Below are 26498 nucleotides of genomic sequence, written 5' to 3'. Positions count from 1 at the left end.
GACTAACGTTGAACGTTTTAAATGAAAATGCATAAGGATTGGTATAATAATATTGTGATATAAATTTATGTGCAATAAAACCAAATCAATCAAGAAGCTTTAATATATATTTAGTGACGTGTAGCCTTTTACGTGACCTGAACGGGCGGCATTATTTGCCAGATAGATACGACACAAATAACAGACACCAAATATATGTTATAATATATATTATACATCCATTAAATGAGGAATGATACTGTTCAAAGATCACTTACATTAACCCTTAACCCTAACCCTACCCTACCCTAAACCTAATCCGAACCCTCTAACCCTAACCCGAGTAATCACCGCACTACTTTGTGCAATTTTTCTATGGGTGATGAATCTATTTGGAATACAATATTCTCGGACCTTTCAAAGTTCGATCGAAAACGAAACTGCAAAGGAAAAAATGAATAAAACTCTTGAAAACTAAGTAAGTATATTACAATGTTTTGTAATATAGCGTGTGCATATTCTATGTAATTTACCTAGCTTGATATTAATAATTGATTTGATACAGACCAATTTCAGGATTTTATCTATAATTTGTACTAATAAGCTGTAAATGGGTAGGGGCGTTCTTGCTTTCTTAAATTCAATATCATAATAAATCAGATTTTATCGACAATAGACGTGTATACTGTATGGACTTCTATATAATTATTACGTTTCTAAATATCAATACTATTATTATTGACAAAGCGAAAGTTCGGGACTGGCTAACACGTAGGTTTGTGTGAAAGTTGGCTACAGTACGTTTGCGGACATTAAATTCTATATACTCTCCAGTTTCAGCATTTGTGGTTACATCATATTGAATATGTGCATGGTTAAATTGTTATTTAGGTTATGTGACTGTATTAACTTACTTAAAGTACCAATATAACTCATGAATACAATCGGGAATCCTCGGACAATTCCGCCATAACGGCGATCGTCTCTCGGGTGTATTTGGTGGAAGGATATGTCTAACGCCTCTAGGCGGAAGATATTACACCGAAAATATAGTTCGGGTTACACACCAGTAAATTTGCACTAAAATAACCGATAATATAGATATATAAAGACCAATATCTTTAAGGAGTAATATAATAGAATATTTATTAATGTTATTGTTTAAAATTAGATATTATTGCATGCAAAATATTCAAATTTTAATAAAATGTTAAGAAAGCCAATTAGTTGTTTATTGAAGTGAAAACAACAACATTATTCAAACTTTAAAGAATCAGTATTTCTTAAATTATATTAATTGCGACATTGCTGATGTTCGGCTGCAGGCGACAAACTTTGAGATTTAATCAATATGTTTATGTTCTATACCATAAACAATCGTACAACACTGTAAAGTGGTACAGAGAAAACTCTTCGGTGTAATATAAGAAATAGTAAATTCTACGTTGGTCCCAATGGCATTTTAGTGACCAGCCAGGCAGTCACAAACTGTATCTCAATGTCAGAGAACTAACATTGAGTGGGGCTTGATTAAATTTGAAAAACGATTCTTTCTGTACATTTGATGATGGCAACCCTACAGTACTTTAGGCAGATATTGTTTATATTTTATCCTAGGCATTTTAATTCCAGATGTTGTTATCCCGGCCAGGGCCAGGCAACTAGCCTTTCAAAGCCTTAAACAATCCAGTGCCATTAAAATTAGGGACAGTGTAACAATGTTCAGTTTGGTAATATTAAGGCATAACTTTGCCCTTGGAAATGAACTCAATTCAGAATGGCCTCTCAAAATAAGACATACTGTATTGGAAATGTTAAAACTGAGCAGTGGTGTTGTTAAAATTTATATTATTTATCTTTTAAGAAACTTTAAGATACATATCACAGGCATGCCCATGTTTTTGGGTCGGTACTCTTTAGATGGGAAACAAAAACACTAAATATGGTCGACAGTGCAGGCAACAATTGTAAAAAGATATTTTCCATCCCTGACTGCCATTACTGACATGAAGTAATTTAACTGTAATATGTCTGGAAACAGTGTCAGTCACACTTTTCTAAATATTGAATTATTCATGCATATGTATATATATGTCATAAAAGTACAGATCATACAATACAGTAAATTTAACAACATTTAACAATTGGAAAACAATTATCACAGGTTTTGGATCACAATCCATTGATATATCACATTTTGAATATCACAGTCAAACTTAATCAGTTAAATTCAGTTACAAGTAACTAGTCAGTGTATTTAGCAGGGATCTGAAATAACAAGTAGTTACAAGATGTTGAAATCAAGACATGATATATATACCACAGGATGTCCCATGAAAGTTTTGCAACTTATTTCCAATAGGGTCCTATATATGGGAGGCAAATGTACAAAAATGGTGGCATTAATACGCATAAAAATATCATTCATTTAAACTTGAGACAATAGTCTTGAGATCAAATAGTAATTTGCATATATTATTAGAAAGCACTGGTTATACTATTATCTTGTTATCACATTTAGATGTATGTTTTCATGTAACATATTCGGGCCTACAGCTCAAAAAATGCTAGCTACGCCCCTGAATAATCTTATTCTTGAGTTCACCTTTTTAATAATATTATTAACAATAGATGTAGCAGAAAGATCAGTGTCGAATATTGAACCAAGGTGTTCAACAGATGATTGAGAAACAATAGTGTGATCATTACATTTTACATAAAAATTATGAAGTTTAGATAATTTCCTTTTGGAACCAAACACTATACATTCAGTTTTTCCAAGGTGTAAAGACAGTTTGTTATCCACTAACCATTTAATACAATTTTCAAGTTTTTTTACAAAAAACACAACTGATGATACAAGGATCTTTGTGAAAATAAAGGATGACACTTTCATCAGCATAATTATAGAATAAGTTTACATAAATACAATAATCAAAAATCACTAATATCCTATATCAGTGTTAAGGCATTATGAAATGGAAATGGGTGTGACAAGTAACAAGAACCCTACACATTTACATCACAAAACATCTGATATCTACAATTACTGGATATAATATATATGTTGAAAGTTAATATAAAGAGGGCAATACAAAAGAATGTACAAAAGTAGTAATAAAGACAAAACAACCAGTTTACAATGTTAAGATTTATGCAGTTGTTTGCAATAAGAGAACAATTACCATTCTTAACTTTGAATTTTGCAAGTGTAAATACATGTATGTAAATCAGAACACAAGAATTTGTTTCCCGGTCACTTTGAGCTATATAAGTGCCCAATGTTTACACTCAGTGAATTTGTAAAACCAACTTATATGTGCTGTCTGTCCGAAAACTTAAACATTTCCTATAACTTTTTCAATATTGAAGATAGCAACTTGACATTTGGCATACATGTGTATCTCATGGAGCTGCACATTTTGAGTACTCAAAGGTCAAGGTCATCCTTAAAGGTCAAATATATGGCTTCAAAGCGGCGCAATAGGGGGCATTATGTTTCTGACAAACACATCTCTTATTTTTACATGAAAAACCACAAACATTGTTGGAATTTGCCACATATTAGGCATTGTGTATACATTTTTAAACTCAATTTTCCCCACAATGAAACAACTTTTCAGCACCAACAAATGTTCCTCCATTCCCTTTGCATGCTAAACAAAGAATCAGTTTTTAGTTCCACTGGCCAAATTTGTTCAATTATGCCCCTGGGTCAAATTTGACCCTGCCCCGGGGGTCACAAAATTGAAAATTGCTTATTTAAGGCCTATTTTGTGAAAACTTTCAAAATCTTCTCGCCCATAACCATTGGGCCTAGGGCTATCAAATTTGGTATGTAGAGACATCTAATAGTCCTCTACCAAATTTGTTCAAATTATGCCACTGGGGTCAAATTTGACACTGCCCCAGGGGTCACAAAATTGAACATATGCGTATATAAGGCCTATTTTGTGAAAACTTTAAAAACTTCTTGTCCATAACCATTGGGCCTAGGGCTACCAAATTTGGTATGTAGTGGCATCGTATAGTCCTCTACCAAGTTTGTTCAAATTATGTCCCTGGGGTCAAGTTTGACCCTGCCCCGAGGGTCACAACATTGAACATATGCTTATATAAGGCCTATTTTGTAAAATCCTTAAAAAATTTCTTGTCCATATCCATTGGGCCTAGGACTACCAAATTTGGTATGTAGTGGCATATAAAGTCCTCTACCAAGTTTGTTCAAATTATGCCCCTGGGGTCAAGTTTGACCCTGTTCCGGGGTTCACAAAATTGAATATATGCTTATAAAGTGCTTATTTTGTGAAAACTTTAAAAATCTTTTGTCCATATCCATTGGGCCTAGGGCTACCAAATTTGGTATGTAGTGACATCTTATAGTCCTCTACCAAGTTTGTTCAAATTATGCCCCTGGGGTCAAATTTGACCCTGCCCTGGGGGTCACAAAATTGAACATATGCTTATATGGAGCCTTTTTTTGTGAAAACTTTAAAAACTTCTTGTCCATAAACGTTGGGCTTAGGGCTACCAAATTTGGTATGTAGTGACATCTTATAGTTCTCTACCTAATTTGTTCAAATTTTATCCCTGGGGTCAAATTTGACCCTGCCCCGTGGGGTCACAAAATTGAACATATGCTTATATAAGGCCTATTTTGTGAAAACTTAAAATATATTCTTGTCCATAACAATCCGGCCTAGGGCTATCAAATGTTGTATGTAGTGACATCTAATAGTCCTCTACCAAATTTGTTCAAATTTAATCACTGGGGTCAAATTTGACCCTGCCCCGGGGGTCACAAAATTGAACATATGCTTATATAATGCCTATTTTGTGAAAACTTAAAAAAAATTCTTGTCCATAAACATTAGGCCTTGGGCTACACAATTTAGTATGTAGTGACATTGTATAGTCCTCTACTTAGTATGTTCAAATTATGCCCAAGGGGCCACAAAATCAAGTATATGCTAATATAGTGCCTATTTTGTGAAAACTTTAAATATCTTCTTGTCCTTAACCATAAGGCATAGGGCTACCAAATTTGGTATGTAGTGACATCTAATAGTTTTCTATCAAATTTGTTAAAATTATGCCCCTTGGGTCAAATTTGACCCTGCCCGGGGGTCACAAAACTGAACATACGCTTATATGGGGCCTATTTTTCGAAAACTTTAAAAATCTTTTTGTTCATAACCATTGGGCCTAGGGCTACCAAATTTTGTATGTAGTGGCATCTAATAAACCTCTACCAAATTTGTTCAAATAATGCCTCTGGGGTCAACTTTGACCCTGCCCCAGGTGTCACAAAATTGAGTAAACGCTTATAAAGCGCCCATTTTGTGAAATCTTTAAACATCTTCTTGTTGAAAACCATTCGGACTACGGCTACCAAATTTGGTATGCAGTAACATCTTATAGTCCTCTACAAAGTTTGTTCAAATTATGCCCTTTGGGTCAAATTTGACCCTGACCCGCGGGTCACAAAATTGAACGTTATATTATACGCTTATATCTTGCTTATTTTGTGAAAACTGTTAACATATTCTTATCCTTAACTCTAGGACCTAGGTCTACCACATTTTGTATGTAGTGAGGTATAGTAGTCCTCTACAAAGTTTGCTCAAATTATGCCCCTGGGGTTTTTGACCCAGCCCAGGGGGTCACAAAAGTGTACATGTGCTTAAATAGGGCCTTTACTTAAGTATTTGCACATGCCGAGAATATTTCTTTCAGCCTTTTTTTCAGCAGTGGAGCGATACAGGGCCATTGTGGCCCTCTTGTTTATAAGAATATGTAAAATGGGCAAAAGTCAGGGACAATACTGTCTAAATGCCCTTTTAACAACTCTGGTGACATGCGGCTGTAGTATATTTTCTCTGTAAATTTACAGCGAAACACAAAATGTCATCATCATAAATGTATAGCTTACATGTATATAAATATGATACGAGGTCTTACCCGGTATTTATACAAATTAACCTGGATATTTATGAAAAACACCATCTCCCTGTAGAGTGTAAAGAGAAAAGGCATTTGTTCACCAGTAACATTATGTTCAGTACTGGTAACGAACATGAAAAATTCAGTTCCCGATTCATCGAGTTTTTAAAAAGTTCAACTTTGCTTAAGTTATAATGCATCAATGTTGATTCTAAAGAAAAAGAGTAATCATTTATGCCTAAACTGTTCTGCTGTCCAGAAGCAAGGACGTCATACACAATTTTAAGCTTTACAACATTTATAGTTTTGGTTACTTAACAATCTTAAATGAATGTCCATTCTAAGTTTGCTGTCGTTTTCTTCCCTCAAATCATACATGTTTCTTGCATAATTGAATGTTCATGTCCATGGATCACAATGTATATAGAAACAAACATTATTTTGAATTATCTTTCACAGTTATATATTTAATATTAGGCTAATTTTGGGATACACTAAAGCAAATATTAACATTTGTCTCAAAATGAATCATCCTCTGAAGCCCCCGATGGGATTCAGACCCATACCTCTTTCCTCTGGAGAGGAAAGTATTCTATCTTAAATTACAAGGGCATGTAAGAGGAAAACTAGCAATTTCAAAGGGACGTTTTCACAGATTAGACATGTATTGAAGTTTGTTATTAAATACTTTAAATTGATAAGTAAACATTTGAGCAAAAAACCTCAATAAAAAAAAGAAAAGAAAGGAAGTCTTCCTTAACTGGGCTCGATCCACTGACCCTTGGAGTAAAAGCTTAAACCAATGGGCCATCAGTGCTCCTATATAGTCAGTGGTTTATTTTATACTTTATATAAGCAATCCTTTAAATGTCACAAAATCTAACTATAACATAAGTACTCCCCAAATTATTTTTTTTCATTATAGACTCTATGCTATATTGATAAATGCAAACATTGGATCTAAAAAGCTGCAATATAAAAAAAAAAGAATAAAATTGAATAAAAATATAAAAGTAACGCTCGATTGGTCATTGTTGGCTCGGGAACTACTTACATGTACCCCGGGTACTCTTAAGTATACTTACATGTACCCCGGGTACGGTAAATATACTAAATTGTACCCGGAAAATGTAACGCTAAATCGGTCTTTGTCGGCTACTTTTTGAAAATTATTATATTCACATGTCTGTCAATTTTCTGTAAGATGGCCTCTATATTATCGAAACTCATACTTAAAAAGCATGTTGATGCAGTTTTGTTAAAAGAGAAGTGTTTTTAAGATAATCGGTAGCGCGTTTTACGACATCGGATTTTGGGCGGGAATATAACTCAGATACAGTCTAAAATCGACCGGGTACGATTAAGTATATTTACCGTACCCGGGGTACATGTAAGTATACTTAAGAGTACCCGGGGTACATGTAAGTAGTACCCGAGCCGACAATGACCAATCGAGCAAAAGTAACCCTCAAATGGGCTCGAAATATTGACACCATGGAGTAAAAGTCTACCGTTTGGACCACTCGGCCATCCATGCTGATATAATGAGTGATGTGTTTCATACTTAATCAAGTTTATGTAAGCAATCCTCGTACCTCACAAAATATAATGAAAACAGTCGATTTAATTTTTAAATTTACTCGATGACGATGTCAATACTAAAACTTATAAGTACTCCTATCAGTTACACGTATGTCAGTAATGGCATCTTTAAATTTTAACAAGTTTTTAAGTACGTTGTGGGAATTCACAGATCTACATTAAATTATTACTTAAAGAATGTTATCTTGAAAAAGACGAGCTAAAACACACGTTTAATTTTTCATCTTTACGAGGGGGCTGTCATCTTGTTTTCTAAAGTAGTTCCAAATCCAATATGACGGCCGCCTACGTACATCAGAGAGACGGTGTGGTGTAGCCCACTGTCCGATGCGTTCAGATTGTCATGAATAATGTCAATCGGGACAATTCCGCCATAACGGCGATCGTCTCTCGGGTGTATTTGGTGGAAGGATATGTCTAACGCCTCTGACAAACACATCTCTTGTTTTAACATGAAAAACCACAGACATTGTTGGAATTTGCCACATATTAGGCATTGTGTATACATTTTTAAACTCCACACAATGAAACAACTTTTTAAAAAGGCACCAACAAATGTTCCTCCATCCCCTTTGCACGCTAAACAAAGAATCAGTTTTTAGCTCCACTGGCCAAATTTGTTCAAATTATGCCCCTGGGTCAAATTTGACCCTGCCCCGGGGGTCACAAAATTGAAAATTGCTTATTTAAGGCCTATTTTGTGAAAACTTTCCAAATCTTCTCGTCCATAACCATTGGGCCTAGGGCTATCAAATTTGGTATGTAGAGACATCTATTAGTCCTCTACCAAATTTGTTCAAATTATGCCACTGGGGTCAAATTTGACCCTGCTCCCGGGGTCACACAATTGAAAATTGCTTATTTAAGGCCTATTTTGTGAAAACTTTCAAAACCTCCTCGTCGATTACCATTGGGCCTAGGGCTATCAAATTTGGTATGTAGAGACATCTAATAGTCCTCTACCAAATTTGTTCAAATTATGCCCCTGGGGTCAAATTTGACACTGCCCCAGGGGTCACAAAATTGAACATATGCGTATATAGGGTCTATTTTGTGAAAACTTTACAAATCTCGTCCATAACCATTGGGCCTAGGCAGGGCTACCAAATTTGGTATGTAGTGGCATCTTATAGTCCTCTACCAAGTTTGTTTAAATTATGCCCCTGGGGTCAAATTTGACCCTGCCCTAGGGGTCACAAAATTGAACATATGCTTATATGGAGCTTTTTTTGTGAAAACTTTAAAAACTTCTTGCCCATAAACATTAGGCCTAGGGCTACCAAATTTGGTATGTAGTGACATCTTATAGTTCTCTACCAAATTTGTTCAAATTTTATCCCTGGGGTCAAATTTGACCTTGCCAGAGGTCACAAAATTGAACATATGCTTATATTAGGCCTATTTTGTAAAAACTTCAAATATATTCTTGCCCATAAACATTTGGCCTAGGGCTACCAAATTTGGTATGTAGTGACATCTTATAGTTCTCTACCAAATTTGTTCAAATTTTATCCCTGGGGTCAAATTTGACCTTGCCCCAGAGGTCACAAAATTGAACATATGCTTATATAATGCCTATTTTGTGAAAACTTCAAATATATTCTTGTCCATAACCATCCGGCCTAGGGCTATCAAATTTGATATGTAGTGGTATCTAATAGTCCTCTACCAAATATGTTCAAATTTTATCCCTGGGGTAAAATTTGACCCTGCCCCGGGGGTCACAAAATTGAACATATGCTTATATAATGCCTATTTTGTGAAAACTTAAAATAAAAAATTGTCCATTACCATTAGGCCTAGGGCTACACAATTTGGTATGTAGTGACATTGTATAGTCCTCTACTTAGTTTGTTCAAATTATGCCCCAGGGGTCAAATTTGACCCTGCCCTGGGGGCCAAAAAATCGATTATATGCTAATATAGTGCCTATTTTGTGAAAACTTTAAATATCTTTTTGTCCTTTACCATAAGGCATAGGGCTACCAAATTTGGTATGTAGTGACATCTAATAGTTTTCTACCAAGTTTGTTCAAATTATGCCCCTTAGGTCAAATTTGACCCTGCCCGGGGGTCACAAAACTGAACATACGCTTATATGGGGCCTATTTTGTGAAAACTTTTGTTCATAACCATTGGGCTTAGGGCTAACAAATTTGGTATGTAGTGGCATCTAATAAACCTCTACCAAATTTGTTCAAATAATGCCTCTGGGGGCAACTTTGACCCTGCCCCGGGGGTCACAAAATTGAATAAACGCTTATAAAGCGCCTATTTTGTGAAATCTTTAAAAATCTTCTTGTCGAAAACCATTCGGACTACAGCTACCAAATTTGGTATGCAATAACATCTTATAGTCCTCTACCAAGTTGTTCAAATTATGCCCTTTGGGTCAAATTTGACCCTGACCCGCGGGTCACAAAATTGAACATTATATACGCTTATATCTTGCTTATTTTGTGAAAACTGTTAACATATTCTTATCCTTAACTCTAGGACCTAGGGCTACCACATTTTGTATGTAGTGAGGTATAGTAGTCCTCTACAAAGTTTGCTCAAATTATGCCCCTGGGGTTAAATGTGACCCAGCCCAGGGGGTCACAAAAGTGTATATGTGCTTAAATAGTGCCTATACTTAAGTATTTGCACATGCCGAGAATATTTGTTTCAGCCTTTTTTTCAGCAGTGGAGCCATACAGGGCCATCGTGGCCCTCTTGTTTATAAGAATATGTCAAAATGGGCAAGTCAGAGACAAAACTGTCTAAATGCCCTTTTAACAACTCTGGTGACATGCGGCTGTAGTATATTTTCTCTGTAAATTTACAGCGAAACACATAATGTCATCATCAAAAATGTATAGCTTGACCAATGGGAGGACAATCCTTTTTGATGGCAGACATAATAATACTACTTCATAAAAATAAAAAACTGCGTAAATAAGAAAGTACTTTGAAAAAAGACAATAATTACATTCCTGCGGATATATATATATTTTGTATAAATATCAGCACAAATAATGTTTGTAAAAATATAAACCAATAACGGTTATCTTTTCAACGACTTTGGACTAATTAATTAGCATTTGACAACACAATTATCAACTGAGCTTCTCTGCTAGAAAGCTTATTTGTTTAAATTTCATAATCAAAAAATAAGATTTTTGACATGACACGTTTGAGAAGCAAACTGGCATTTTGTTTCAGCTCCCCTGAGCATGAAGCGCTCATCGTGCGTTATTGTGGTCTGTCCATTTCCTCCAATTTTGCATTTTGCAACATTTGTTGTCTTTTGTCAAATTGCAGGGCCTGCTGAGTTGCTATATGTTTCACCCAATCTTGATCAAACTTGATTAAATGTTTTCTGGCTCGCATGCGAAAAATAACCAGATCACCAGGTCAAATTTCATAAAACGTTGTAGCCACCCTGGAAGCCACAATAACGACTGAGTCTTAAGGACACTTGGCCAGAATGTTTATCTTAACAATATCTCAAAGGATAAAGAACCTGGGTCACGTGCAACCAAAATCTAAGTCCCCTGGTCAAATCTTAGACTAAGCTAAAATCATATTCTACATGTATGACTCAATCTTGATGAAACTTGGTCATCGGAATGTTTATTTCCAAAATATCTAGGCTTTGATTTAGATCGCATGATTTCAAAAATTAGTTTACATATCATTCTGATGATATCGTGGCAAATTGGGAACCTGGGTCACATAATTCAAAACCTAGATCAACGGGTCAAATAATCAAAAATCCCTTTTGCCCCTCTAAAAGCCAAATGTATTGCTCAATATTGGCAATAATGCCTATCTTTACAATGTCTTCGATTATATAGCATTATAAATAATCGATTATATTGCTATATCTAGCAACTTTATGAGAAGAGAAATTATTATTCTTATACACACAATTATTAAAAAAGTAATCACCGCCTTGGAACGGTCAATACAAAGCAGTGGGGGTACAAAAATGATTTTCGTGTTAGCCAAACCTCACAATTTATACAGAAGTAATCACAAACCAACGCGTGTCTAAAACGATCTCAATTAAATTTACCTACTTACTATGCAGACAGAGAATAAAAAAATGTATGCCAAAGCGTGACCCGTAAATAAAAGTTGTGTGTCATAATTTCCTTAGACTCGAAAACATATTGAATCGATAAGGTGATAGTGTTTAAAGTTATTCGTATACCTGTACAAAGAAATATGTTCCAACTATAAAATATATGAAACTATCTAGTAAACGCTACATCTTCATAAAAGAGTGAAATATATAAGCTGTAAGAAAATATTAATTTATATTGTTAATATATTTAATCCACATGACAAAAATTGCTCTACTTGTTACAGCCTCTAAAGGCTGCAATGTGAAAAAATTGACGATATGCATTGGTTTTAATCTGCGTTTCAGGCGTAAAAAAACTAGGTACCCTTGATACTATATAGGTCAAATTTGAATGTGTGTAATGTGGGGTAAAAAATTAGGTCACCAAGAGCTATATATATATATAACTCCATAATTGATGTCCCTCAAATTCAGAAAAGCGTTTTAGGGTAATAATGACCGTCTTGATATCTTTATTATTCCTTTTATTGGTGCTTTACGACAGGAGAATATATGTTTTCCCTTCTCAATAAAACTAACATAAAACACGTTACACTAATAAACGGTAAAGAAAAGTTCAAATATATACCAAATCTATTCATTGTTACTTAAAGAAAAAGACCTACTTTTTAAAAACTCAAACACCGTTCAATAAATGATAATGAAAATGGATAAAAACTTTTTTTCTACATCTCTGCCCTGTCCTGTCCTCCCTTGGTTTGTGGTTGGTCTTGTTTGAAACTTAAGTACAAACTTCAAGAACATAACATATCAGTCCTTTGTTATGCAATTTTAAGTAAGGGTTAAGCACCTTTTTACGACAAAAACTATGTACATTTTACATATTATCATTCAAATTTCCCATCTCAATATTTACTTTATTAATATAATAAGCAGCGAAAGAAAGACAAAATGGGCGAAGACAAACTAAAAAAGACGAATAGTTTTTTTATGAATAACAATCCACATAGTTTATATATTGAGTTTTTGACATTATATATTTTCCCTTTTTAATTTTCAGGATATGCAAAATAATTGTTGAAATGGGCGACCAAGAAGAAATTTCAACTGATGGTATTGACCCCGAAGCTCTAGAAAATGCTCGTGTGTTACAGTCAGTGGCACAGGAGATAAAAGATAATGAAGAACATGCTAAAATATTAAAGTCAATAGTTGAGACAATAGCTCACGAATCACTAAGCGAAGACAAGGATTACCTTGTTTTGACAGGCCAGACGAGAGAGTTTGTTAAGACTCTTGGGTTTACGGAACCGTTTTCAGTTAGCAGAACCAAAGCGATTATTAACGTCCTGCTTTTTATGTGGAATCATACAAATGTTACCAGGTATGTTATGAAGAGTGTTTACAATGAAGATGTCGGTAAATCAACAGTAGATGAAATGATAGAACAGTTTCCGAGTGATCTTAAACAACTGGATGCCCAGTCTGCTGAAATATTTGCAAAAGCTCTCAAAGATGGCTTTGAAGTAGTAAAAAATATTCGCCTTATGGTCGTAGGAATGTTTGGTGTGGGAAAAACGTCTTTGGTTAACAACCTTATCAAAGACTTAAGGGATAAAAAACTAACGCCTGTGAGCACAGAAGGTATTGATCTGCGCAGGTGTCAGCTTATGGACGATGGTGATTGGTGCTTAGATGAAGAACATAAGTTGTTTAAATATAAGATTAGGTATAGAGAGGCTTTTAAGGAAGTCAGTCAAATCCAGATGCCTACCAATATAACGGTACCCCCCTTACCACCGCCTATCACAGAAATGCCAAATGAAGCAGAACCTGACGCCGATGCTGAAACACAATTAGATCCCTTGGAAGAAATACAAAAACATGTCTCAGAACGTAAAGACGAAGAGGGGATACGAGAATTTTTTCCACTTGTTCTGGAGACAAAGGAAACTCCCGACAACATACCTGTTCGTGTTGCAACGAAAACAGACATTACTGTATCTGTTTGGGATTTCGCTGGTCAGACACTGTACTATTCAACCCATCAGTTCTTTTTGAATAAAAGGTGTATATATCTTGTGTTAATGGATATGACGAAGAGTTTGCATGAATATGTCAAAGAAGATGACAAAAGTGGAACCTGGTGTGGTTTAATGCAAGATTGTACTTACTTGGAGGTCTTCAAGTTTTGGCTGAATGCGATTCACATGTACAGCGGCTATAAGTCAATGGCAGGTACAATTTCTCCAACCGTTATTTTGGTTGGTACTCGTAAGGATGAAATGGCTGGGAACGACGAGGAAAAAGAGATCCAGAAAGATAATTATTTTGATGAAGCATTAAAACCCTTTAAAGGCTCGTCGATCTTGCAGCATATTTATTACAAGAAATTCCTGGTAAATAACTTATCTCAAGAGGATCCTATTTTTCAGGAGATACGAAGAGAAATCAAACTTTTGGCAGAAAAGCAAGACTATTGGGGTGAGAAATTTCCAGTTAAATTTATCCAGATGGAACAGTCTCTTGACAAATTGAGAGACAAAGGAAAACAACTACTACAGATGGCAGAGATAAATATTTCAAATAGTTTGTTATTACACCCACTCACTGAAAAAGAACTAGCTTTGTGTTTGGACATTCAACATCGACATGGAAATATCCTGTATTTCGACACAAAAGAACTAAACGATTTGGTTGTGCTTGCCCCGCAATGGATTATTGAGGTTTTCAAGTGCTTTATTAGGCACAAGCGAGATACAATCCCTCTACATTTAGAACATTGGAGTACATATGAGGAACTTGCTATACTTAAACCAGAGGTATTCAATGAAATAATGGACCGGAGTTCTGACGACATTAAGAACAATAGAGAACATGTGATGCATTACATGGAGCATCTGGATGTTATGGCAAAGCCCTTAAAATTTGAAGAAGACCTTGAGCCGACTGATCTGCACCAGCCTCAACAAGATACAGTTGATTTAGCCGTAAATGTGAATCCCAATTTTGTAGATTTCCATATCGTGCCATGTCGACTGAGGAAACCACCACCTCCAGTTGAACAATTTACTTCGCCGGAACACTGCAAGAAAACACCAGTTTTGTGCTTTGTATTTGTTCAAAACTTCATGCCACCGTCGTTTTTCCACAGACTTGTTGCCGTGTGTATACGCACTTGGCCTATATGCAAAGCTGGTAGGAAAAACCTGTTGTATAATGGACTTGCAGCGTTCGAACTTGAATCAACCTACGTTTTGACAATCTGGTACAGAGATCATATTATTTATGCAAGAATTACTTCCTGTACGAGCGACCTGATATCTGACCTTAATTTCGAGAAGTGTCACGAAGTTCGACTTATACTGCGACAAAGTTTGCTTAAATTTGCAGGACAGTCATTGGAAGATCCATGGACTTCAACAGCATTCGAAGAACACATACAATGCCCTAAAATGAAGGAGTCTTTGCATAATGAGGGCATGTTCAGGGTGACCTCCTTTATGTATTGTTCCGAATTCGCATGTACTGCATGTCCTGAGCGTCATGCTATCGTAAGGGAAGAGGCATTGAAAGACTGGTACAAAGTCAAATTAGATCTTTTCGCTACAAATGACGCAAATTGCGATGTCCTAAATACACCAGCTGAAGAAAGCGACCTGTTGAAAGCATCCGAAGTAATTGGAAATGGCTTCTGGTTGCTAGGCATTCAACTTGGTTTAACAGAAGCGCAAATGAGCAAGCTTTATAAAGAATGGGGCAATAATCGTCGCACTTTCGTTTTTAAGTACCTGGTAACATGGAGGAATAGCATGGGAGAGAAAGCAACGTTGCAAAGTCTTAAGAAAGCTATGCGCGCTGCATGTGTTAATCTCCCAAATGATAAAAAAACAGAGAAAGCTTTATAAAGGAGGTATTTTAGGACATGTTACGTATCTGATTTGAAAGTAAATTATTTTGCAAAAAATTTATAAGGATACGTCAATAATTTCTACAGCATACTATCTTGATTAGTTGAACAATGGTACGGATGAAGTTGGTCGATTGAATAATTTTTTCTATAATATGATTATTGTTAACTTTAAATTTTAATGAACGGTTGTGTATGAGTCTTATAATTATTATAAAGTCGTCAGCATGTAAATGTTATTAAAACATATTGAATGGAAAATAATGTATGTGCTTGTTGTTAGAAGAGGATTACATTTTGCATTTACCTGATGGAAGTAGTAGTTAACGGCTTTTTCCAAAGTTTATTGATTATCCATTTATCACTTAAATTAAAAATTTTACAATTAAGCAGACGCGCACTAAAAAAGACATCATACAAAACCCTAAAAGAATGTGGGTTTGTTCATTTTCCTTTGTTTGGTAATACATGTATTAAAAATAACAGTTTCTATAAAATGTCTAGTTTAAACCCATTTGTGTTATGGTTAAAATTTATTTAAATGATCTCGCAATTGAAATGAAGTTGTTTAATGAAGCTTAATGCTATTATAAAATAAAGGGTAATTCTTGACCGTGGTATTATCTTGTATAACCTGTGCACTTCCGATATTCATAATACAGGTGTATGCGCGAAATACTGCTGGCAATGCCTTTATTATGAACAGGAATATACATATTTGTTTAAATAAAAACGAGGCATCCAAGTTTTATGTGTATGATAACGTATTTTTAGCTCACCTGAGCACAATTTGCCCATGGTGAGCTTTTGTGATCTCCTTTTGTCCGTTGTCCGTCAACAATTGCCTTGTTAACACACTAGAAGCCACATTTATTGTCCGATCTTCATGAAACTTGGTCAAAAGATTTGTCCCAATGATATATTGGATGAGTTTGAAAATGGTTCCGGTTGGTTAAAAAACATGGCTGCCAGGGGGCGGGGCATTGTTCCTTATATGGCTTAAATAAAACCTTGTTATCACATTTATTGTCTGATCATTATGAAACTTGGTCAGAACATTAATCCCAATTATTTATTGTATGCTTTTGAAAATGGATGCAGTTGGTTGAAAAACATGACCACCAGGGTGCGTGGCATTTTTCCTAATATGGCTAAAGTAAAAAAAAATACCACTCTAAAAGTCATATTTATTGTCCAATCGTCATGAAACTTGGTCAGAAGATTTGACCGATGATATATTCATAAGATATCAAGTAACATTTCAAATAAAAACATTGTTGATGTTATTTTTATTTCTGAAGAAGATTATGATGATCATGATTATGAAGCTTGGTTGGTGATTAACAGCAACAAACATGTTTTATGCTATCTGAATATTCTTTTTTAAATATTTTCGAAGTTTAATGTATTAATATTTATTTGGCAGAAAATTACTTAAGGAAGAAAAAACTTTTCATAGCTTGAATTGCTTGAATTCCAATCATAAATGCACACTTAAATACTCCAACTGACCCTTACCAGCTGCCTGCATAGCAGCACAAATCAATATAAATCTCTGAGTGAATCGGGTTGTTCTGTTTTTAGATCAGCAACTTGAGACCTTTTTGTGCTATTTTTTATGTCTGGCACCATAGATAAGAGAAGATATAATTTTTGAGGAACACAGTTTTGTGATGATGTCTGATTTTTTTTGTGATTATCAAGGATTTGTGTTTTATAATGGATTTATTGTTTTTTTAATTGGAAGTATAATTTCAAGGTGAGTCTAAAAATAGTTCATGTTTGTTTAAAAACGAGGCTCTCAGGGGTGTGGCAGGTTTTTTTTTATATTTCTACAGTTGTTTATAGTGAAACATTGTGAATACTGTTAGTCACAGTTTTAGTTCAATCTGAATGACACTTGCTGAGTACAAATTATGTCTGGCACCATAGATAAGAGAAGATATCATTTTTGAGGCACACAGTTTTGTGATGATGTCTGATTTTTTTGTGATTATCAAGGATTTGTGTTTTATAACAGATTTATTGTTTTTTTTTATTGGAAATATAATTTCAAGGTGAGTCTGAAAATAGTGCATGTTTGTTTAAAAACAAGGCTCTCAGGGGTGTGGCAGTTTTTTTGTATTTCTACAGTTGTTTATAGTGAAACATTGTGAATACTGTTAGTCACAGTTTTAGTTCAATCTAAATGACACTTGCTGAGTACAAATGTTATCATATCTTGATGTATTTACTCAATTAGTTTTAATAAAATCTTCAAACATGGTGACAATCTTTATGAGCATAATATTTTTAGCTCATGGTGAACTTTTGTGATCACCTTTTGTACATTGTCTGTCTTCTGTTGTGCGTCATGACTATTTGCCTTGTTTACACTGAAGAGGCCACATTTTATGTCTGATGTTCATGAAACTTTTGTCAGAAGATTTGTCCCAATACTATCTTGGACGAGTTCAAAAATGGTTTTGGTTGAATGAAAAACATGGCCACCAGAGGGCGGGGCATTTTCCATATATCTATAGTAAAATCTTGTTAACACTACAAGTCACATTTATTGTCAAATCTTCATGAAACTTGGTCAGAAGATTTGTTTTAATGATATCTTGGATGAGTTCAAAAATGGTTCCGGTCGGTTGAAAAACATGGCCACCATTGCTAGTTCATTCTTCATGAAACTTGGTTAGAACAAGTATTCTAATGATACCTTTTGCAGAACAGATCACTTTTATTGTATCTCAGGTGAGCGACTTTGAAAAGGCCCTCTTGTTTTTTTACTTATATGGATGTTCCAAGCATGTTTAAATGATATGTAGCGCTAAAATAATGTTGGTTTTCTTGAATTTTACTGGATTTCTTTCGTTGTTGCACGTCCATGTTTGATTTATGATTGCATTATCACCAATATAAGTAATATATTTGTAGATGCCAAAATGAACAATTTGTTTTTCTGTAAATGTTTGTAGTGAATGTGCATAAGCATGCATAGTTGTACACAGATAATGCAAGTTTATTTGATGTGGTTTTAAATATAGTGTTTTTATAATTAATGTTGATACAATTGACGTTTTATACTTGTGTTTTAGCGGTATGTATTTTATATCCTTTAAGTATCATTTTGTCGCAAGTGTGCATAAACTTTTGTGTCCTTGGAGTAAATAGTATATAATATAAATGCTATCAATAAAGAACTTTAAAGCGAATAAGATGTATTCATATTCTAATATGATCTTACAGAATATTGATTATTCTGCAATGACACAGAAAATATATTTTACAGTTTCAAGTTATTTTTTTCAAGTGGTTTTTAATCTGAAAATTCGCATGTCTATTTTTCCTTTTGAATGATTGTCCAGTTAGAATAATAACTCCACGTTGATACATGTTTATCCATTAAGCAAGTGCTGTTTTTAAACAAAAACTCAGATATGGAATGAAATAGGTTTTACGGTGTTATGGCTATTATTCATGGGTAGGTGTTAACACGACATATACCGTTCTTGATGTATATACACTTTTTGAAATCCATTGTAAATGTGAACACTTGCTACATTATGTAATGTTAACTGAAAAAATGAAAACAATATATGTATACATATTATTAGACCTTGTATTGGATTTGTTTTATTACTAAGTTTGTTTATATATTGTTTTATGTTTCATTCGGACATGCACATCTTTTGTAAGATAATGAATGCATTTTAAAGACTTCATTATTCAATAGCAGAATAAATAATTGTTTACCCTTTCACTTATGTAGTTGTATAACTGCACTTGTATTGTGGTTAGTTCATTCATGTTGCGATACTCATTGGGGTTTAAATACCAATCATTGAATTACGTTTCCACTTCATCAGACAGTACTTATATAGCTATAGAACAAATGTTTGCAAAAAAGTACAAATACACTAACAATTGTTGACAAGTCTGCTGTAAGTGCATTTTAAAAAGAAAATATCATACAAACGCTTTAGCATTTTTACACCCCCGGTAGGGTGGCATATAGCAGTTGAACTGTCCATCAGTCCGTCTGTCTGTCTGTCAGTCTGTCCGTCCGTCCAAAAACTTTAACATTGTCCATAACTTTTGCAATATTGAAGATAGCAACTTGATTTTTGACATGCATGCATATCTCATGGAGATGCACATTTTGAGTGGTGAAAGGTCAAGGTCATCTTTCAAGGTCAAAGGTAAAAAAATCCAAGGGAAGTAATAAGCTTTTAAGGGAGATAATTTCTATTTTATATCATTTGGCAGGTACAGATCATTTTCACAAGGGAAGCGACATATTGTTTTTGCCCTGTCTGTTGGTCTGTTGGTTGGTCTGTTGGTTGGTTTGTGCCAACTTTAACTTTTGCAATAACTTTTGCAATATTGAAGATAGCAACTTGATATTTGGCATGCATATGTATCTCATGGAGCTGCACATTTTGCGTGGTGAAAGGTCAAGGTCATCCTTCAAGGTCAAATATATGGGTCAAAATTGCTCATTTAATGTACACTTTTGCAATATTTCAATATTCAAGATAGCAACTTGATATTTGGCATGCATGAGTATCTCATGGAGCTGCACATTTTGAGTGGTGAAAGGTCAAGGTCATCCTTCAAGGTCAGAGGTCAAATATATGTGGCCGAAATCGCTCATTTTATGAGTACTTTTGCAATATTGAAGATAGCAACTTGATATTTGGCATGCATGTGTATCTCATGGAGCTGCACATTTTAGGTGGTGAAAGGTCAAGGTCATCCTTCAAGGTCAAATATATGGGTCAAAATTGCTCATGTAATGTCACTTCTGCAATATTGAAGCTAGCAATTTTATATATGACATGCATGTGTATCTCATGGAGCTGCACATTTTGAGTGGTGAAGGGTCAAGGTCAAGGTCATCCTTCAAGGTCAAACGTCATATACGGGGACATAGTGTTTCACAAACACATCTTGTTTAAAGGAATATAATCAACCATTTTTTTTATTTAAAGCGGCGCAGTAGGGGGCATTGTGTTTCTGACATACACATCTCTTGTTTGAAATGTTTGAATTGTTTTGCAAGTTTATATAGAGTTATTTTTATGTTCAATAGGCTTTCCGAGTGCATGAAATGAAATGTAACCTGAGTTAAAATTAATATATAATTGCGGCATAGACTTTTGACATCGAGGTAAAGTTGGCTTGTATATCACATGAATGGACTTGTTATGTTAGTGTGCATCCTAGAATAATTATTTGCGTGAAATTGGTTTATCGATATGATGTGTGGGGAATGTTCAGGGTTTTCACTGGTCCGCCTTTCTGTCTGTCCGGAATAAAATTTGGATCATGCAAATGCTAAAACATAATTCAGCTAGGATGATGAAACATGTTATGTGGAAACCTTGCAATATTTTGCATATGTCCATTATTTCAATTTTTTGTCAGACAACATGTTTGCCTGCTAATGGTTACAGATATATAAGTGAGCACTGAAATCTGCATCGTTGGTTAAACTCAGTTAAAGGATATAGGGTCATTGTGGAATATGCACTTTATGTAAGGTTTATTTGTGTGTTTGTTTGTCCGCCAGTCTGTATCCTGCGATACCTAAACAAGTACTAAGGCTTTTTTTTTTTTATTCAATATAATACATACAATGTATACATGTATATGATCATACAACATAGTGATTGTACAAAGCAATAAAGTTCAGACATGTTATACAAGATATGCTAATATATATATTTTTTAAAGAGAAAAGAAAAGAACAACAGAAGAATAGTTATGAAAAATGATGAGTTGTATTAAGTCAGAAGAAAGCATACTGGACTTGTGTGTTTTTTTGTATATTCACAATGATCTTATAAGATTGAAAAAAATAAATATATACATGTATATACAAAACTATTTTAGAAAGATAAACTAACATTAGAGTGAAATGTATATAAGTGGACAAACATTATGAGAATTTAATCCGATTCCATTTTTGTTCAAAGATTTGTAATGTGTCATTACTGAGGGCTATTTCTTTCTCAATCTGGATTTTTAGTTTAAGACTATGGACAAAACAATTAAAATTTGGAACTTGTTTTTTGTACTTCATGTTAAAGATAAAATATTTCATCATTATTAGAATAAAATTCACAATATTTTTACAGTCTATTGATTTCAATGAGTAAATTCCGAAACTTACATTTAAGAAAGATAGTTTAACGTTTAGTTGCTGTTGTTCAAGAAAAGATACTAATTGATTCCCAATAGGCTGGATGTGTTTGCACTCCCAAAAAAGATGTTCTATAGTTTCGATTTTTTCACTGCAGAAGTCACACAGATTTGAGTTAGATAATTTGCATTTAAAGAGATATTTATTTGTAGCTATAATTCTATGGATGTATATGTATTGAAAATTTCTCAGTGTGCTTTCAATAGTTGCTTTATATGGCATGGTAAATATGTGTTTCCAATTAAGTTCATGTTCTCCGAAAAGGACTTGCCATTTATTATGGGTTTTGGACTTTTCTGTAGGGTTTTTAATTTGTAGTGTGTAAAATATTTTATTCGTTTTGTTTTTTCTTCCAAGTATGTTTTCTACGAATTTTGTACATGAGTACATGATGTATTATTTGTATTGATTTCAGATTTAATATGTATGGGTATGCTTTTGATTAGTGTGTAATACTTCAGGAAATTATTTGAAGGTATTCCGTATATGTAGCATATATCATCAAAAGAGTAAAAATCCTTAATTATGTAGTCATATAATTGGTTGACATATTTAATGCTTCGTTCAAACCAATCTTTATAGAAAAACGTCTTATTGTTTGAAGTTATGTCTTTATTGTTCCATAAAATAGTTTTACTGCTGGTTTTGGTTTCTAGGTTATGAGTGACATCACTCCATGCTGATAGAACATCAGACAGAAATATGTTTTCGTTTGCAATTTCATGTAAGATAGTATTCCTGATGTTACATTCAAAGAGTAAGGAGTCACCATATTTTTTTAGGATTTTCTGGTAGAATAATTTCCATTTACTCGTATTGGTATTATATAGGTATCTTTTAACCCAGCTGCATTTGATTGCATTCAAGAATGAGTCAATGTTCGTTAATTGGATACCTCCATTTTCTACGGATTGAATTAACTGAGTTCGTTTTATTTTATCAGGCTTACCGTCCCATATAAAATTAAATATTGCTGATTTTATATCGTTAATAACATCATTTGGTGGATTTGGGCGAACTGTTAATACATAAATTAATTTAGGAAGTGCAAACGTTTTTAATACTGTGTTTTTTCCGATTAGTGTAAGTTTACGGTGATGCCATGATTTTAAGCAGTAAACAAGTACTAAGGCTACGTTTTTAAAACTTGGAATGTGGTTAGAGGGCTAGATTGGAAATATCAATGTTATTTTATTCTTTTCGTCTTACAAAATTGTGGTTGTTATTATTTCAGTCTAACTTAAAAACTAAAGTCTCGATCCTGCTTTATTACAAAACTATTTAAGATAAGTTGAAACTCGATGTGTTGTTAGAAGGGGAATATGCACATCATTTATTTCATCAAAATTATGGTAACGTTGGTTACATAAATGATAAAATTCAGAGTTTAAGGTGAGACAATACATAGGTGAAATTTAAAAAAAAATGTACATACAGCAAAACAACGAAGCGTTGCTTTGCTGTTAAACGCTACATCTCATTATTAGTTGTACAAGTTAGCGTTAAAGAACAGCATAAGTATTTAATTTCCTCCCCTGAGCTGTCGTTCATGATAATGCTTATTAAAATAAAGTTGCATACTATAATTTGGATAAAGACGACATCATAATAAACAGTGCTCTGTGAATAAACTATATTTCCACAACAATTATTATGCCCCCCTTCGAAAAAGAGGGGGTATATTGCTTTGCACATGTCGGTCGGTCCGTCCACCAGGTAGTTTCCGGATGATTACTCAAGAACGCTTGGGCCTAGGATCATGAAACTTCATAGGTACATTGAGCATGACTCGCAGATGACCCCTATTGATTTTGAGGTCACTAGGTCAAAGGTCAAGGTCACGGTGACCCGAAATAGTAAAATGGTTTCCGGATGATAACTCAAGAACGCTTAGGCCTAGGATCATGAAACTTTATAGATAGACTGATCATGACTCACAGATGACCCCTATTGATTTTCAGGTCACTAGGTCAAAGGTCAAGGTCACAGTGACCCGAAATAGTAAAATGGTTTCCGGATGATAACTCAATAACGCTTATGCCTAGGATCATGAAACTTCGAAGGTAGATTAATAATGGCTGGCAGATGACCCCTTTTGATTTTCAGGTCACTAGGTCAAAGGTCAAGGTCACGATGACCCGAAATTGTAAAATGGTTTCCGGATGATAACTCAAGAACGCTTATGCCTAGGATCATGAAACTTCATAGGTACATTGATCATGACTCGCAGATGACCCTTATTGGTTTTTATTGGTCACTAGGTCAAAGGTCAAGGTCACGGTGACCAGAAATAGTAAAATGGTTTGGGGATGATAACTCAAGAACGCTTATGCCTAGGATCATGAAACTTGATAGGTAGATTGATCATGACTCGCAGTTGACCCCTATTGATTTTCAGGTCACTATATCAAAGGTCAAGGTCACAGTGACCTGCAATAGTAAAATGGTTTCCGGATGATAACTCAAGAACGCTAATGGCTACGATCATGAAACTTCATAAGTACATTGATCATGTCTTGCAGATGACCCCTAGTGATTTTGAGGTCACTTGGTCAAAGGTCAAGGTCATGGTGACCGGAAATAGTTAAATGGTTTCCGGATGATAACTCAAGAACGCTTATGCCTAGGATCATGAAACTTCATAGGTACTTTAATCATGACTTGCAGATGACCCCTATTGATTTTGAGGTCACTAGGTCAAAGGTCAAGTTCACGGTGACCCGAAATAGTAAAATGGTTTCCGGATGATAACTGAAGAACGCTTATTCCTACGATCATGAAACTTGATAGGTAGATTGATCATGACTCGCAGATGACCCCTATTGATTTTCAGGTCACTAGGTCAAAGGTCAAGGTCACGGTGACCTGAAATAGTAAAATGGTGTCCGGATGATTACTCAAGAACGCTTATGGCTAGGATCATGAAACTTCATAGGTATATTGATCATGACTGGCAGATGACCCTATTGATTTTCAGGTCACTAGGTCAAAGGTCAAGGTCACAGTGACAAAAAACATATTCACACAATGGCTGTCACTACAACGGAGAGCCCATATGGGGGCATGCATGTTTTACAAACAGCCCTTGTTTTTAATCTAGTCTACCATCCTCTGTATTCTTTTTCTTTTATAAAAAAGTAACCCCTGTGATTTGTACTTATTATGCTCATAAAAGGTAGAGGGGATGAAATAAATAAATAATAGTGTACTTTTGTATATCTGCCTCGAAACATGGTCAATCTGTTTCACTTTTTTGAACATACAGATTAAGCCAAAGCAATGATATTTTAAAGAGAATGGTTGTACGGAGAACACTTTCCGTTCAGTATCTAATGGGAACATGGGTCTTTGAATAACGTTGTATTGTTTTACGATCAGCGGAGTCACGTGGGCTATCCGTCTCTAGTATATTTGTGGATGGTGTTGTTGTTTTGTGTGTTACCTTAGACGTGTATACTTTTTTTGCAATTATACAATCAAAATAATATATCTTAAGACAAACATGTATGTTGTGATATAAATGATTTTGGAGTGAATTAATGAATACATAGGACATCGGGAAACCAGTACACTAGCTCTATTGTCTATAGTAGCGAAATTTGTAGACCTTTGTTTCAGTTTAACGCAGGTGATGTTAAGTAAAAAATCAATATTTAAATTGTTATATTACGTTCTAGATGTAGAGTAGTATGAATATCTAATCCCATGTTAAACACTGGTTGAATGAGACAATAAAATATATGTGTTTTTCACTTATAATAAGTGTTTTTTTTGTTTTTTTTCAAACATTAAACTGACGAAAACAAGTGCAATAGCACGAACATAAAGTTTATACAGACACAAGAACATTAAACGATACACATTATCCCAGGGACCTATACAAACAAAAGTTTGTATAGGTCCCTGATTATCCACAAAAAATGGATAATCCGTAATATTGACTAAGACACATTTTGGAAAACATTATTTTGAAAAATGCTTGTGGAATCTTGACATAATCGTGCTAACATGGCAAAACAAATGATCGACAACTGATCGTATTGATTAATAACATCAGCCAACCATGTATTAGAAAAATATTTTATGTTGCACTGTTAAACGTGTTCACTTCATTCAAACTCTTAATCACAAAACCCCCATCAGGATAAAACACTCTTTTTTTAAGCTTAATTGTTGAGATCAGTTCAAATAAGTCTGATTGTGTAAATGTCAATCAAACACATTTGCTAAGTAATAAATATATGTTTATACATATCATTTCTTCGTGGAAGGTCTATCATCTATCCAAATATGATTACCAAGATGATTAATGACAGTGATGATGATTAATGATTACAGTGATGATGATGATGATGATGATGATGATGATGATTACCAAAATTACAATGAATTACCTTTTATAAAAAATAGTAGGAACAAGGCAATAACTCTATAAATACTGATAAGAAATGTGTTATCATTGTACTCTGCCCTTTCCCTTTATGTTCTTTATCAATGCCTTACGTTTTATTAAAATACATTCAGTACAATATAAAAGGAGTTAAACTCCGCACAAGAAATTGACTAAAGCCTTATAAAAGGGTTATTGTTGTTGTACTCTGCACTTCCTCTTAATTCCCTCTTTTATTAAATTATTTATTGGAATCCCTGATTTTTTTAAAGTCACGCACTGCACAAGAACAAACTCAAAAAGATGACAAAGGTCAATAACCCCAAATAGTGACGGCAGAGTTGTTCCTCTTATACCCCGCCCGTTTTAGTTATAACTTCTCTCAGTGTGACAGGTTTCATTAAAATAA

General features: G+C 34.4%; 1 protein-coding gene across 2 annotated transcripts; it reads left to right on the top strand.

Moving 5' to 3' along the window:
* Window positions 1-356: 356 nt before the first annotated feature.
* On the top strand, window positions 357-25461 carry LOC127839298 (uncharacterized). 2 transcript variants are annotated; one of them, XM_052367594.1, is made up of 2 exons: window positions 357-457; window positions 12657-25461. In XM_052367594.1, the coding sequence occupies exon 2, from the start codon at window positions 12679-12681 to the stop codon at window positions 15502-15504; it is 2826 nt and encodes a 941-aa protein (XP_052223554.1). In that variant the 5' UTR covers window positions 357-457; window positions 12657-12678; the 3' UTR covers window positions 15505-25461. The 2 variants fall into 2 exon arrangements, 1 of the variants encoding a protein (XP_052223554.1); XR_008030281.1 differs by lacking the exon at window positions 357-457 and having other exon boundaries at window positions 12653-24402; window positions 24548-25461.
* Window positions 25462-26498: the final 1037 nt, after the last annotated feature.

Source organism: Dreissena polymorpha, chromosome 7 (genome assembly GCF_020536995.1).
Source record: "Dreissena polymorpha isolate Duluth1 chromosome 7, UMN_Dpol_1.0, whole genome shotgun sequence".
NCBI lineage: Eukaryota > Metazoa > Mollusca > Bivalvia > Myida > Dreissenidae > Dreissena > Dreissena polymorpha.
The sequence above is the reverse complement of the archived record's forward strand: the minus strand, read 5'-3'. Positions and strand labels throughout refer to the sequence as shown.

What these genes read in the sequence shown, in the direction of transcription:
- LOC127839298 (XM_052367594.1), top strand. Translation starts at nt 12,679, where the DNA reads ATGGGCGACCAAGAAGAAATTTCAACTGATGGTATTGACCCCGAAGCT.